At 39.1% G+C, this 15,416-nt stretch overlaps 1 protein-coding gene across 2 annotated transcripts; it reads right to left on the reverse strand.

Annotated features, from left to right (window-relative positions):
- Positions 1 to 637: 637 nt before the first annotated feature.
- On the reverse strand, positions 638 to 15,387 carry mlxip (MLX interacting protein). Of its 2 annotated transcripts, none has more exons than XM_070856086.1 (17): positions 14,931 to 15,387; positions 11,637 to 11,743; positions 10,837 to 10,922; positions 10,563 to 10,652; positions 10,380 to 10,421; positions 9,484 to 9,655; positions 9,154 to 9,243; positions 8,882 to 8,976; positions 7,304 to 7,892; positions 6,727 to 6,833; positions 6,372 to 6,483; positions 6,174 to 6,289; positions 5,328 to 5,432; positions 5,041 to 5,168; positions 4,813 to 4,936; positions 3,932 to 4,061; positions 638 to 2,899 (listed from the first exon to the last, which is right to left on the reverse strand). In XM_070856086.1, the coding sequence occupies exons 1-17, from the start codon at positions 15,254 to 15,256 to the stop codon at positions 2,793 to 2,795; spliced, it is 2,526 nt and encodes an 841-aa protein (XP_070712187.1). In that variant the 5' UTR covers positions 15,257 to 15,387; the 3' UTR covers positions 638 to 2,792. The 2 variants fall into 2 exon arrangements, with proteins under 2 accessions (XP_070712187.1, XP_070712186.1); XM_070856085.1 differs by having other exon boundaries at positions 9,484 to 9,724.
- Between the last annotated feature and the right edge of the window lie 29 nt (positions 15,388 to 15,416).

Below are 15,416 nucleotides of genomic sequence, written 5' to 3' on the forward strand. Positions count from 1 at the left end.
AAAGTTTCGCTCATTCACTGATGTGACATCCTCTGACCAAATCCCTCTCCTGCAGACTGCACCCGGACTGCTTCCTAACACCTCCTGCCTCTCCCTGAACGTCACGGAGTTAGTGGGACTGGAGCAGCAGCCCCTCAATGCTGCCCACCTGCCCTCCTTCCGCTGCTACATGCTGAAGATGTCCGAGCTGACCCCGGAGCTGGCCCTTCAGCTGCAGACAATCAGCCAGTACACTCTGGATGTGGAGCGGCTGTTGAGCGGCCGGGACGCCAGTGCGGACCCCAGTCCGGACTGCAGCCTGCCCCACTTTGAGCAGGACATGAACAGTTACGTGTATGTCAGATGTCTGCTGCAGCTTCTGGACCACGGGCTCAGCACAGCAAAGTTTTAATTTCACAGTCTGGTATGGAGGTTGTATTTATTTATTTTACACAGCTTTAAATTATTTAATATTTTATGAATTTTGTAATCCAGTTATATATGTGTGTATATATATATATATATATATATATATATATATATATATATATACACCAAATATATATATATATATATATATGATATTTATTCAAAACAAAGTGAAATTCATTGGAAATAAAATAATATAAAGTCAATATTTGAATTTCTGTAGCTTTTATTGTGATTCCGAATCGTTTAAGGCATCTTAAAAATGGTTGCACATTTGGGAATTTTCAAAGAAACAAAAAACAGTGGAGTGCAGCATAAGAAAATATATTCTCAAAACAAATTAAATGCAACACTGATTTTGGGGAGAGCTAATGTGGGCAGATCCAATCTGTAATGATATACTGTACATCAGGTGAAAAAAAAAGAAAACCCTCACGGAAACAGCAAACAAAAGTTGGAAATCCAACCTGCTATAACAAAGATTTTAAAATCATAGGATGAGAGAGAAAACATAAAAATAAAATCACCACACAAATGTCTGCAGTGTAACATTGGGGCTGTCTGTCATAAATAAAGTCATGTCTCTCAGTTTGAAGAAAAAAAAAGTAGCAATACATCATTTTGAATAATGTGGCCACTTAACATTACACATAGCACACTGTAAAAGGGTTGACTTTTGCTTTCTCATCTTACTTTAAACTGAGCAGTCTGTACATCCATACAGTATTAATTTCTATCTTGTAGAAAACTAAAATCCCATTAAAAGACATCCGCAATCCACAATAAAAGACTGCACACAAAAAGCTGCACATTCATCAAATAAGAACTATCAGTGGTGCCGTTTGCTACCATAAAACTTAAAAGTAAACTCAGTTGTTCTGCAGAAAGTAAAAACACAAAATCAATGTCTGCCTGAGGAGTGCAGAACCACAAAAAGACTTATCGGCCTGCAGAGATCATGAGTAAGGGCACTTTATATGACCTTAAGGCTGATGTACGTCGGACATACTGACAAGATCTACACAGCGTCAGATTCTCAAGCAGTCAATGGAGTGCTCCGTCAAACATGATGACACTAACAGATAAAAAATGAACTGACTGGACACACAAAATACTCTGATATGGCTTTTGGTCTGTGTTTGTGGTGTGTGTCTTTTAATATGGTAGACTGATTGTTTTCTGTGTCTGTCATGACACACGAAATAAATAACTGCAACTACGGGCAGAAAAAAACTTTGGTAAATCAAACCATGTGATCTCACCTGTACCCTTGCAGACAACATGTTTTACTGCTGAAAAGGATCCTGACTGGATTTGTTCAAAGCTGAATGGAAAATAATAACGCTGGCCATTGCAGCCCTGAGTGACCAAAAAAGAAGAGATCCCTACAGCCACTGTTTATTCAGACTGTGAAGACTGTGTAACAATATACATTTGAAGGTAGAGTGTGTGTATATCTGTAATTCTATTTCAGCTATACTCCCTACGAGGGCTGTAAGAAATATTGCTCCATTATGCTGTGAACTGCCCAGCAAAAACCCATTTATGTAACAAACTGTTTCTGCTATCTTGTACAATTTGCAGGTGAACTTGAAATGGGCAGAGCAAGCAAAGCATGAAGGAAGATGTTTAGCATGGACGGAAAACCTCCAGGAAACCACTATAGTTAACTGGCAAAATAAAATTCACCTGAGTATATGAGGGATAGCAAAGACGATAAAGCTCTCATCTTTCTTATACTAATTATGCAAAGACCAGCCTACGAGTGATCAACTTGATTGTGCTTCAGGCGTACATGTTGCCAGCTAGTCGTAAAAAAAAACCCACAATCATCTTATCTCTTTGTGAAAAAAAGCATCTTATCCATACACTTTATACATCTGGGAGAGCACACAAAATGAGCAGTCACTCATTCATTCCCTTTTTAACACAGCTTTGTGTTTTAATATTATAAAAAGTAATTTCAATTTAAATATATATTGTTGTTCAAAAAGCAAACCACAAGTACCACCTTCCAATAAAATATTTAGAAGATCTTCACCTAAAGTAGATGAAGGCAGTAGCAGTTGCTGCCATTCAAATGTAATAAGATAAAAGCCATTCTTGCACAACTCTAACAAATGTCACCTCGATGGTGGAGCTTTCTGTGTGCATCATTCGCAAGACAGAACAAATGTATGACCATTGTACAAAAAGAGTAAAAGCCAGCTAGACGCAACTGGCATTTAACATTTAATTTCTTTTTCAGGGATGTAGTGGATCTGTGGAAGACGTTGTGACTTTGCTGCATGGCTATAAGGTAAACTAGGGATATGTCATTTTGATAATTGCTGTTATACGTTTTGCGTGGCTGTTGAGTCACCATATTTCCTCTGAGAGCAACGCTACACATCTGTCTGTGTAACGGCCTGGATGGCTTCTTCAGGCAGCAGGGATGGATCACTAAGAATAGATGTGGTTGTGCTCAGCTGGCGAAGAGTACTCAGCACCACTGAAAACCAATAAAACACAAATTAATAACCCTAACCTTACTCTACAGTATACCTACTAACAGCATTTTAAAGCTAATTGTCTTGATATGTGATATGTATGGCTACACAGTAGGCATGTACTTGCTTCACTATTTTCCAAGTTGACTGTGATTTGGCTGCTCAGTACAACAACTTAACCATTTGTAATGACTGGGTTTGAGGCAAGGCTCAGGGCCTGATGTAAAAAACTTCTTTTGTGTCACGCTGAGGACAATGACACAGGGGAATTAAAAAAAAATGTAAAACTGATAATTTAGCTGATTTCAATCACTTATTGAATCATTTAATGTCAGGATACAGTACTGCCCTAGACATAAATTAAAAAGCAGGAATGAAGTCTCTTAATTCTTTACAGTTATCTGCAGCGGTGCAGGTCCAGCCATCTAAACTGAACCAAGAGCTGCTAAAACTGTATGAATACTGAATGTTAGAAATCTTAAAATTTAGCCTGAGTGAGGAACAAAAGTATATGGATTTTGACCAAGTGGAAGGTAAAAAAAAACAAAACTATTTTAAAATGTGATCATTGCCATTTCTGTGAGTTATAATTTAAAAAAACTGTGATGCTCTGTTACATTTTCTGTTGTATCAAGACAGGGAAAAAAAAAAAAAAAAAAAAAAAAAAATATATATATATATATATATATATATATATATATATATATATATATATATATATATATATATATATATATATATATATATATATATATATATATATATATATATATATATATATACACACACACACACACACACACACACACACACACACACACACACACACACACATATATATAGGAGATCGTGATAGGAAGTAGAAATATTGAGTAACTGAAATGCCCACAGAGACACGTAGCTGGAAGAAATCCCCTCTGAGATGCAAATGATCTACAACTAATAATTACTCATTTATATTCACAACTTGGAGTAGGTTGGTGACGTACTAGTAATTTTTGTGTGGGTGTTTGTGGAGAAATAATCTTACTTACTGGGTCTGAGCACCGGAAGGGAGCAGTGACGATCAAGCCATTGCAGTGTGGTCTGATACAGTTCTGCTGTGCTTGTAGTTGACACCATCCCATTGAATGACTCAAAGAGAGGCTTGATGATTATGCTGAACTAGAATGGATGATGGTAAAGGATCAAATATATTACAGATTGAGAACAAATGCAATTCTGCCTGACCAACTATTGGGGCTCCACACTCCAGCATGTACATCTGTAGCATTTGTTTTACTACTAGCCTGGAAAGTATGTAACAAATAAAATATTTTCTCGTCAGGTATGACTCATGGATTGATTTGAGTTCCTTGGTTAAGAAATAAGTTTATAAATAAATGCAATAAGTTATGAAAATGCAGTCTTAAATGTATTCCCTGGTGTAATGCACCCTGTATATAGGGCTAAAAACATAAAGAGCTCTTTCAGAAATAATAAGTGCCCCTGACTACAAATTCATGGCTTCTGAAACTAGCGATTTCTGGATTTTTCTCTGAAAGTGACTCAGAATAGAAAACACCTTCCAGAGTGCAAAACTGCCACCAACCACCAGTCTACATTCCTGGATCCCATTCAAAAATACAGTGCGACTGGTAAAACTGTCACAGTGAGTTCGTGGTTGATTGTAATTCATCACGAGCAATGAGAAGATTTGAAAATGTCAGTTGTGTAACCTTTCCTTTTTATTAAATCTACCGGAACTGTGCATGATGCAGGATGTACTCGTCCTGTCACGTATCTCCTTGATCTGAACAAGATGCCTCAGTGACACAAGAGCATTCAATGTCAAAACAAAATACTTACACCATATGTTATTAATACGCATCGAGCAGTCTAAATCTGTAAACTCTGTAAACTCACTGAAGGATACAATCCAGAACTTCCAGTTTTGAAGAGTGCGGTTCTTTACATATTCATTGAACTTCTCTTGCATGTGGTTGAAGCGATGCCGCCTGATGGGCACCCCTGTTGCAGGCAGCTGTTCTTGACACACACTGTGGGCATCAACATGAGACAGAAACAGTTGAGAGACAATGTGTCAAATGTCTGTGCAACTTTTGTACATCATAAGATGGCTAAAATATAAGTTTTAACAAACCTAATGGAGATGTTGAGCTCCTCTATCTCCTCTCGTAGTCTTTTGACCTCTTCTTGCATCTGCTGCCGCTCCTGCTGGAGCTTCCCAATGTGCTCGACAGTCTTCTGCAATGTGACTGCATTAGTGATCTAAATGCACATTAATGAATATGGCAGGAAGGAAGAAAAGCAAATTAGAGAATTATAATAATATGTGAAGCAAATCCTATGCACAAACATGAACAAACTTAGTGATGTGCTGAATCTATTTGGGATGTTTTATGAAGACACACAGATACAAAGACTTACATTTGATTGTGACTTTAGAGCGGGAACCATGTTGCAGAGTGTTTTAAAGCCAATGTTTATGTTTGATCGTCTCTTTTGCTCAGCAGATATGTGTGTCCTTCGGCCCTGTCACATAACAGCAGTGGCAATGTTATAAAGAGGCTTACTGAGAGTGTGTCATATATTACAGAGGAAAAAGGGAAATGCTACTTTTCTTACAAACAGGGTTATACATTTGCACAGGTATTAAATTCAGTCTGTGTTGATTAATGTTTAGCACTGGGATTTATTGCTTTCAATTCACATACTGTAAAGTAATAAACTTGAAGATTTTCATTTAAATAAATGTTTGTTAAGTTACTATCACCTAATGAGGTGACACAATGGTGACTGAGCCTATGTCCCACTGATGGAAGCCTTTGCCTTTGCAGTATTATTGCAGAAAATTAGAACTGGGTGTCAGTGGTAAAATTCCAAAGAAAAATCACAAGTGGCATACAGTTTGTGACACATTTTCAATCAGCCAGCAGTGGTCATTCCGCCAGCGAGGGTAGGTGGAGCTAACGCAACACACTCTCTTAGAATACATCAATGTCTTCGACTCACTTGTGTGTGAAGCGGCATACTAATTTTTCCGGTCTCTGTTGCAAATAAAGCAACTGCCAACTGACTGATGTCACACATGCAGCTCGATTGTCTCTGGGAGGTGAGGTCAAAAACACACCTGCAATTACTGCTTATCGCCATAGGTGCCGTCAAAGAGGATGTAACGGAGATCTTCAAGAATGTAACTTTAACATATAAAGTGCCAACATCTTAAGTTTCATATTCCATCAAAATCTTTATTAAAGTGATATAAACACAAACCTGATTTTGTTCATTCTTTACCAGAGGTGTACTATTGCTGCTGATCAGTGACTGGGGACTGGGAACTTGATCTAAACCAAGTGGCGATCCTTTACCTGATCCTGGCTGGCTGTGACCTGGAAAGGAAAAGGAAAAAAACTTGTAACAAGAGGTGGGTTTGGAGTTATGATGTGCTTTCTGGGTAGAGTGAATTCTCACCGACACTGGAGGAGGCTTTCTGATGTTTGCGGCTGGAAGAGTAAGACTTTTCTTTGGGGACAATCAGCTGGGGAGACTTATGCGTCTGAGACACAACGTGAAATCCAGCAGCCTGAGATACATGAGAAGAGAACAAATGGGCAACTGAAATAAAATAGAAGTACGAGTCTGATAAAATATGACCTTTCTTTTGTTTAGAAGTAATCACCTGAGTTTAAAGACAAGTTAAGCTTAATTTGACATTTATGAATTACACTTTCTTTTTTTACATTTTTTATTGGCAACTCAATAACTGAGACCCAGTGAGGTGTAAGAAGAAAATGTGAGGAGGACACTGATAGAGCTGGAAACATACCCCTCCAAGATGAGAAGGAGTGATGACCACTCCAGTATTAGGGACCGCATCTGCTTTCAGGGGTGTTGGTGTAACTATCACAGCATTGGCATGACCTTGGAAAGGGCCTGAGAGGGAGAATATTGACAGTAAGTTGTTTGTTTTATGTCCATTCACATGTTAACATCCATTAATTAGGGTTCACAAGGGTCCCTCATGCCTTTATCCTGACATTGAATTTTACAAAGATAAGTTGTTTTATCAAAGCAAAAGCAGTGAGCACACTTGTGTTCTGGGGGTTGAGGTGCTTTTCAAAACTAATAAAGGCATATAGGCACACCCCCACCATGTATATTAGAATTAGTAAATCAAAAACAAAATAAACCATAAAAACATGAAATGTGTTTGCAGCACATTATTTTCTCAATTTTTCTAAATACCAAAAGATTTCACAGGAAATCTGCCACCAGACGTTTTTCTTCCGTGCTTGGTAAAGGACCTTATCAGTTGTATAAGCTGCCAGATGAACAATGTTAAAAGCACAATTTTTCTAAATGCAAAGTCAATCATCTTGATCTTGAGATCAGAAACAACAGACCTGTGAGGATGAGGTGTGAAGAGGGAAGTGTGTTAGCAGGAGCAATCCTTTGCACAGGGCGGCTTTTGTTGGCACTGGATGACTGAAAAGGGCGAGGCAGGGCAAAAGTCTGAGGGTGGTGGACAGAAGTAGCAGGCAACGGGGCCTGGAGTTGAGACAGAGGTGGTGGAGGTTGTGTGGAAATGCAGCTATACTCTGAGCCGTGTCTGAAGGCGGTGGCTGAGTTGCTGGGGGTAACCGTAGAAGAGGTCGTGTGTGTAGTCACAGATGGTGCTACAACCTCACCCAACGCTGAGGTGCTGTCCAAGGGTGAGGGAATCATGGGTGCTGCTGAGGCCATGTCCTGACCTGAGAGGCACTGTGTCAGAGGATCATGGGACAATGTCTGAGAGACTGAGGAAACTACCGCTTGATCACTAGGCGCCACCTGCCCAGGAAACAGAGGCATGTAGTTTTGTACATAGGCAGCATCACCACCTCCACCACCACCAGTTCGACTGGTTTGACTGGCCATCGATGAGGAGATGGGCATTGGGCAGGGAGGGGAGATGTGGTTGGTTGGGAGTTGCAGGGGGGACATTAACTGTGCCTGGTAAGGGATGACAAAGGAAAAGGGAGCAGACACACTTAGTCCTTTCTTCTGGTACAATATATACAATACAATAAGTAAGTTCATATTATTTGGAAATGTTCTCATTTGTGCTGGACAACATTATGACAGTCTTACAATATATTCCAACCTTTTTTTTTGTGGTTTATTTAATCGTCAACTATGATACTGTCACAAGTGGATTCATTATTCATTCAATGACTTCTCTGAATTTTCAGCTTAGTTTTCACAATGGCAGTCAACTTGCGCTAGTATCCTAATACGACTCTTTAACGAGAGGGGGTGTAGAGGTGGGAAACTGTGACCGAATTGTGGACAAATCTGTTAAACTTAGCCACATTTACATCCGTGTTTTTATTCACCCAATTCAGGAAGATACAAAATGCACATTTTTTAAGTCTTAAGGATATATGTCTATTGTCTTCAAGAGGTTTTAAGGAACACAAATACAAAGGAAAAATGAGAATGTTTCATGTTTCATAAAGAAGATAATTTCCTGAAGTCCCACCTCTGGCTTTCTGGTGAACCGAACAATGGATTTAAAGATCCTTTTACGCATTCAAAAATCTGTCCATGGACATGCCCTTAACTGCACTAATATGATGCCAACTGTCTCATTTGCATGACTTTACATACAGTTGTTGTTATCGCTTTCCCCCCTGGGGGAGCATCAAGGAGGAGATAAATATTAAGCCATATTTCGAGCGAGTGTTTGATTCTCAAAAGAACAAACATTTAAAGTTAAGCAGTTTTAGCAGCAAGTCATGTGTGAAAAGTGCTACTTAAATAAAGTTTAGTAATATTATTATGTTTAGATTTTGTCTGTTTTCTACATTAAGACAGAAAGATGGTAGAGGATGTGGCAGAAAACTTTGTAAATCAATCAAAAAAATTAAAAGACTCAAAATCTAGGCGAAATAACAGTCGTGTGGTGTGTGTTAGGAACTGTGCCTTGGGTCGGTGTTTACCTGAGACTGACAGCTGCTGCTGGGTAGAGGGGTGACAGATGATGCAGTGGGGGAAACAGAGGGGAAGATGGGCTGACGGAGGCTGTGAAATAAGTCTGGAACAAGAGTCTCTATGTTAGCTATAGGTTAGTAAACCCACACTACTTGTTGTGTTATGCTAAGCCATCTGTTGCAGCAGAGTTACTAGAACATGTGAGTTTGATTACTGTTAAGTGTGCACTATTAGTGTGTGTGCAGTACTACTGCAGCTATGGGTGGTGCTTCATTGATACCTTGCAGTGGATCAAAGGAGTCCATGAAGTCTAGGTTGGGTTGTAAGGGGATGAGTCCCGGTTGGATCATGTCTGCGTTCCCTGCATGAGCTGCGGAAGGTAAAGAGGCAGACGTAGGTAAAGCAGGGAGAACACATTAAGTATTTTGATGGAAAGATAACATAGTTGGGATGCAGCCCCAAGCAGTGTTCACACTCAGATGTTACACAAGTTAAGCTAAAAAAAAAATAATTCATAAGAATCAAGTATTGGGTAAGCAGGAAGACACTAAAAATCTAATTAGGATGTCTCTACTGGTTTCATAAAATAGTCAGCTGATGATTTTCTCACCAATCTCCCTTGGATTGGGCCAGGGTATGGACTGGTGTGAGGCCAACGTTGAAAACAACGTGTCTGAAAACTCAGACATCAGAACATCCATGTCAAAGAGAGGGTCCATCTCCATAGGGGCAGGCGGTTCATTATGCTTACGAGGCACACGGCGTGCAGCATTCTCTTCATCCTGATAAAAGGAGACACGGAGCATGTCTGGAGAGACTTCCCCAAACAGCGATAGCTGCTCCTCTGGACCCTTCGAGTATTCAAAATGCAACCACCAAGCCAGTTAATGACACGCACATGCAGGGTTGAGTACAGCCAACATTGGATGGCATTAATTTAACACTGATGGCACACTTAATGCATTTGTCTTGAAAAATGAGTAACCTTACTTCTCTGCATACCTATAAGTATACAGATATATAGATGTACTTATATACCTAACTACCTGTCCATCCATCCATCCGTCCGTCCGTCCGTCCATCCTATCCTATCCTATATCTATATCTATATCTATATATATATATGTGTGTGTGTGTGTGTCTATATATCTGTATATATGTCTATATATCTATATCTATATCTATATATATATATATATATATATATAGAGAGAGATAGATAGATAGATAGATAGATAGATAGATAGATAGATAGATAGATAGATAGATAGATAGATAGATAGATAGATAGATAGACAGATATATTGTCTGTCTGCAAATTGCAAGCTTAATTGGGTGCAAGCAGTCAAAATTATTTTGTGTGCATGGTCATAGATGACACGTTAATTGGTGTGATTAGAAACAATGTGAGGGTGACAGGGATAGCATGGGTTAATTCCATTTGTATCAACATCTGTTAATACTAACAGTACTATGGTGGGCTGAGCATGATGCAGTTGTACATACCTTTAGCAAGCTTGAGAGGTCCTCATCTTTGTGCCTCTGTAACTATAAAATACGTAGCGAGTGCCACATCAGATAAATATTAATGTTTTATGGCTTGATACATAGATGAAGTTCCCAACATTTCCCCCGACAAAAACTGGAATGTTACACACTGTATTGGTAAGAAACTGAACAATACAATACCCTTTTCTTGAAGTATGTTCTCCACTTGTGGTATTCTCTTATGACAATTTCAATTCTTCTTTTCCAGCATTTCCCCTCTGTGGCAGTGGCCTGCAGAATAAGAGGGAGATACATAATAGGGAGTTCCATAACACACAGCACAAAGAAAGGAAGTGACAAAGGAAACATAAAACTAAATGACACGCAAGTTTTTGAGAGACAGGACATAAAAACAACAAAAAAATCCCTTTTGCTGATTGTATGACACATAATGATCACATAGTTCTATGTTTACCTCTGAGGGACGATGAACGTCCGTGTCCATGCATCCATCCAGGGGAGTCACAAAGTGACAAACAGGATTTTCCCTTTTCTCCACATCTGGGGAAGGAAAACAAGCTCATCGACAGTTGTCATACAGGTAAATTACACTTACAATACAATAAAAAATAAATCTTATCTCACACATTGCTTACGGTCATAAAGATCACTTAAATGGTTACAGTGACATTTCACTTTTTGTAAAAAAAATAAAAAAATAAAACAGAATTCCTAATTTATGAATCATGTGTGCAGACTACAGCTTCAGCAGAGCAAGCTAACATTAACACCTTAATGTCAACAGTCATAGCTCAAGAAAAACTTGAAAATTGTTATTAGTTACTGTCACAAAACTGCTCATGGCATGTAAACAAACTACTGCAGCAAGTTGCAAAGGCTGCCAATATTTATCTTGACGTTATAAAAAACAGAGTTCAGTTCCAAACTATGATCGTTATTTCAGTGTAATCATTACTTTACAGATAATGTAGCAATGTTAATTGTAGGTTGTAATAAACATACACAGATGAACTGAGAGAAAAAATAAAGCCTGGTGATATCCTGGATCCTGAAAAAGGGCGAATATGTGCCGAAATGTAGAGCTAAGTCGCCCCACTATTTCTGACAACAGATTCTTAAACCACATCCTGCATACAGCAGCTTGTAGCAGAAATATTAAATTCAAGTCACTTTAAATGAAAAATACAAAAAATATATATACATATAATATATATTATAATAATATAAACAACAGAGATGGTGAGGAGTTCTTACACTGCATATACCAGGCTCTCCATATGGCATTGTTGAGGCGGATCTTGTCTCTCCAAAGCAGCTTTAGACCTTTGAAGTTCTTCCATTTGGGAGACACCAGCTTACCACTGATAAGAAAATTAACAGTGAAATTATTTCTCATGTGAGAGATTCCATGCAACAAACTTAACTTGTACAAGTAGATCACCAGTATCCCAACAATAATTGAAACCCACTGGGATCATAGTGCTCTTGTTTGGATTATCAGCAGAGGAAGACCTTTGCTGATATTCTTGCTTGTACGGGATCAAAAACAAATTCCACAGACTTAGAAAATGCCTTTCAAGCCCACAATAGCACAACACCTTAACTTGGACTAAAGTTAAAAAGTCAGAACAGGAGTTACATGTCTGATGACTGTTTCACTGATAGATTGGCAAAGCAAGCAAAACAAACAAGCTGCCAAGGTCAGACTCAAGTTATAATGATAGTTACAGCTGTGATACGGAAACAGGGAGTCAAATAAACTGAGAAGGAATGACACGTGTGTTATTGTGGGTAAAACAGAGTGTCAACAGACTAATTCATTAGTGTGCACTGCTGTGGTTACAGTGTATGAAATCCATGATTACAGCACAGTAACATTACTGCCCTTGGACAGTCTGTTTTTGTACAATTTTGTTCAGAGTCAAACAATAATGAACCACCAAGTTGCCCCATAATAGACTGAAATGTTGTGGCCTAAAAGGATGCAGGTATGAACTTGAACATCTAACTGAGTGTATTAATACTACTGCACAATAATGGCAACGCACACTGACTTTTTAAAATGTTTCCCAAATGTCAAATTTCTTTCTTACTTCCAGTCTACTTGGATAGGGAAATGTTTATTCCAAACCAGAAGAAATATCTTATAGTCTCCATGTTTCCATCATTCCTGTCCTGTCCTTTTTATGGTCTGTCCTTCCTGTCCAGTGTCTGTCATCATTTGCGCATTTACTTAATGTATGAGTCCTTGGAAACAGAAAACACTATTCCAATAAGTGGTGGTCCACGTCGAGCAAGAGCTCTCTTGTGTACACTAATACTCATCACTTCTTCACTTCTCCCTTTTGGATGAATGACAACAACAGAACAGTAACGGGTAGTAGTGCTTTCTTGGTCTACAAATAGTCTTCCAGATGAATCCAAGTTGGTGCCATTTGCACAAGTCAGTGGGAATCCTCTGAGCAGCTGACTCTACACCACGCCACAGTAACACTACACTTGAAAACAGAGAACTATGGGTAACGTAAGCCCAGCATTTTTTTTTTTTTTTTTTTTAGAGCTTACCTCTTAGTAGCTCGTTAATGTCAACTGCATTTACAGCCAACTTTTACTTGCTCCTTTTAGTTTATATTTTACCAATCACACTGCTTTACTGTGACTGAAGCCTGTAAATTTTCGCTTTCATTCCTGGTTTCAGGATACTTGGATGCATTATAAATTATCTTTCTATCTTATTAATTTTTTACTTGAAGAAGGATGATATAGCCTGAAAAATAAGATCCAGTATGCGAAACATTTGTGAATATCTTGCTAAATTAATGACATGTGCAGCGCTGAAGCCTCTCAGTCTAGGAATACACTATTCAAGTCGAATTTGATTTTAGTTAAATATATTTTAATGTATACATTGTATGTATGTAATGTATACATAATATATAATCATATTTATATTTATGTTGTTGCTTGTTTCTCTCAGTTTTACACAATTACATAACTGTGACATTTTATAGAGTAGATGATAAATCCAAAATTAAATGGACTCAGTCAGAGTCTATAAATTGTTAAAGAGTATCTGTGTGATTTCTAATGACTGAACTCGTTCTCTCACACACTGGCTAAATTACTAAAGATAGCTGGTTTACAGAGCTATTATGGGACAGAGAGATAATTCACTATACAGCACATATCTTTTCTCAGTACTTACTTTCACGCACCGGTGGAGCCAGCTGATATCCTTTATGATAAAAACTAGCTCACACAGCACAGGCACTCCCTGGGCGGTCTCGTATACTACATTCATTTAGCAGACAATTCTTTTCTGAAGTGACATTTTCCACCACACACATATTAGAGCAATTTGGGGTTCACCGCTCAAGGACACTGAAAGCCAGGAATTGAACCACCAATTCTACCATTACCATGAACTACAGCAGTTAGGCAAGAACATGATGTAACCTATGTCCTGATGACTGCTTTGTTTAAAACTGACTTAACAAGTCTGGAGTTGCCCGTGTTCCCTTTCAGCGCTATCAAAACATGTCAGCTCCACCGTGCATCATTAAAGAAAGCTCATGGCAAATTTGGCAAGACATACTAAAGCTCTCCTCGCAACTTATTTTGGCCCTGTACCACTGGAAGATTACCGTTTGTTCCAGATTACTGAGTTAAATCATCCCACCCTACGTTAGAACAAGGATCTTTCTATCTTTCTTCCAGGAGTCCATCTGGCCCTGTCCTCAGAACTCTTAATGTCCCACAATAAACCAGTGATGTGGGGTCTCCACATTTGAGGTCTTTTTATCTTACTATATCCATTTTCTCCACTACATTGCAGAGGGAAGTATTGTACTTTTTCAATCACACTACTTTAACAATAAAATGTGTTAGTTAGTTAGGACCGCTTTTCACATTTCATTTCCCCTCTAACCTTCTCTGATGGATTCATTCAAATATCTGTTTGTGGCCCAAAGAAGTAAAATAATCTAAAATGAAATATGAACATATATTTGTGTTGCAGAACTTTGTTTTTTCCTTCATTTATACCGTATTAATCATCTCACTGATTTGTGTTGGGACCCTAAAGAGGGGGCTCCACTCCTTTGTTGGGAACCACTGGACAACACTACCTGACTGTGCACACAGTAAAATGCTAATAATAATAATAATCTGTCAGGTAATAATGCCATATATAATACACATTTTCCTGCTCATTATTTACATGCTGCTCATAACATTTCTGTATTTTAGTCGTGACTGTATTTTCACTTTGTGGTATTGGCACTTTTATTCAAGGATTTGAGTGTTTCAGTCACCACTGCACTAAACTGACTATAATTCACGAGTGGCCAGGCAGGAAGTTACATAAAGAGGAGACTCGTGACTGCAATTTGCCATCAGTGTGTCCCATGGCTGACTTTACTGATCCGGACAGGACTGAAGAGAGCTCAGCATGAGTGAGGCTGAGGCTGAGGTGAGGATGAGGATGATGATGATGATGATGATGATGATGATGAATGCTGTGGGATGGTGATACGTGTTACAACTTACCTGTACGCAAGAGTCATGCACTCAAAGAGTTTGGTCAGGGAGGCGTCAATGGAGAGGTGCGACATGCTCGCCTTGCCAAAACGATATGTTTGACAGGTCTGTTTGTTGACAGTGTCGAAGTCGTAGCCTTTTTTCGGGGGGTGCTCGCTGTGGGGCGAGGACACCATGAAGTGTCCGCTGTGGATGATCTGAGACTCCATCCCGTCTGACCTCCTCAGCCCCAGGTGAGTCTCCTCCGCGTCCGAGTCGTCATCCTGCTCCTGCTTTATGCTCGCCGCCGGTGGTCCACGGTATTTCTGCCGTAAAGACACCTCTCTAGTAGCCATGTCCCCACCTCACCAGACAAATAGCTAACGTTAGCCAGCAAGCTAGCACAATAAAACTCTTCCTTTCATGAGGCTTGCCAACAGCGCTGCAGGCTCACTGTTGGTTAAAGTTTGTCAGCTTCGTGCCGTGGAGTCCCAGCCCTCGGTTCACTCATTTTAA

This window comes from Pempheris klunzingeri, unplaced genomic scaffold (assembly GCF_042242105.1).
Source record: "Pempheris klunzingeri isolate RE-2024b unplaced genomic scaffold, fPemKlu1.hap1 Scaffold_52, whole genome shotgun sequence".
Taxonomy (NCBI): domain Eukaryota; kingdom Metazoa; phylum Chordata; class Actinopteri; order Acropomatiformes; family Pempheridae; genus Pempheris; species Pempheris klunzingeri.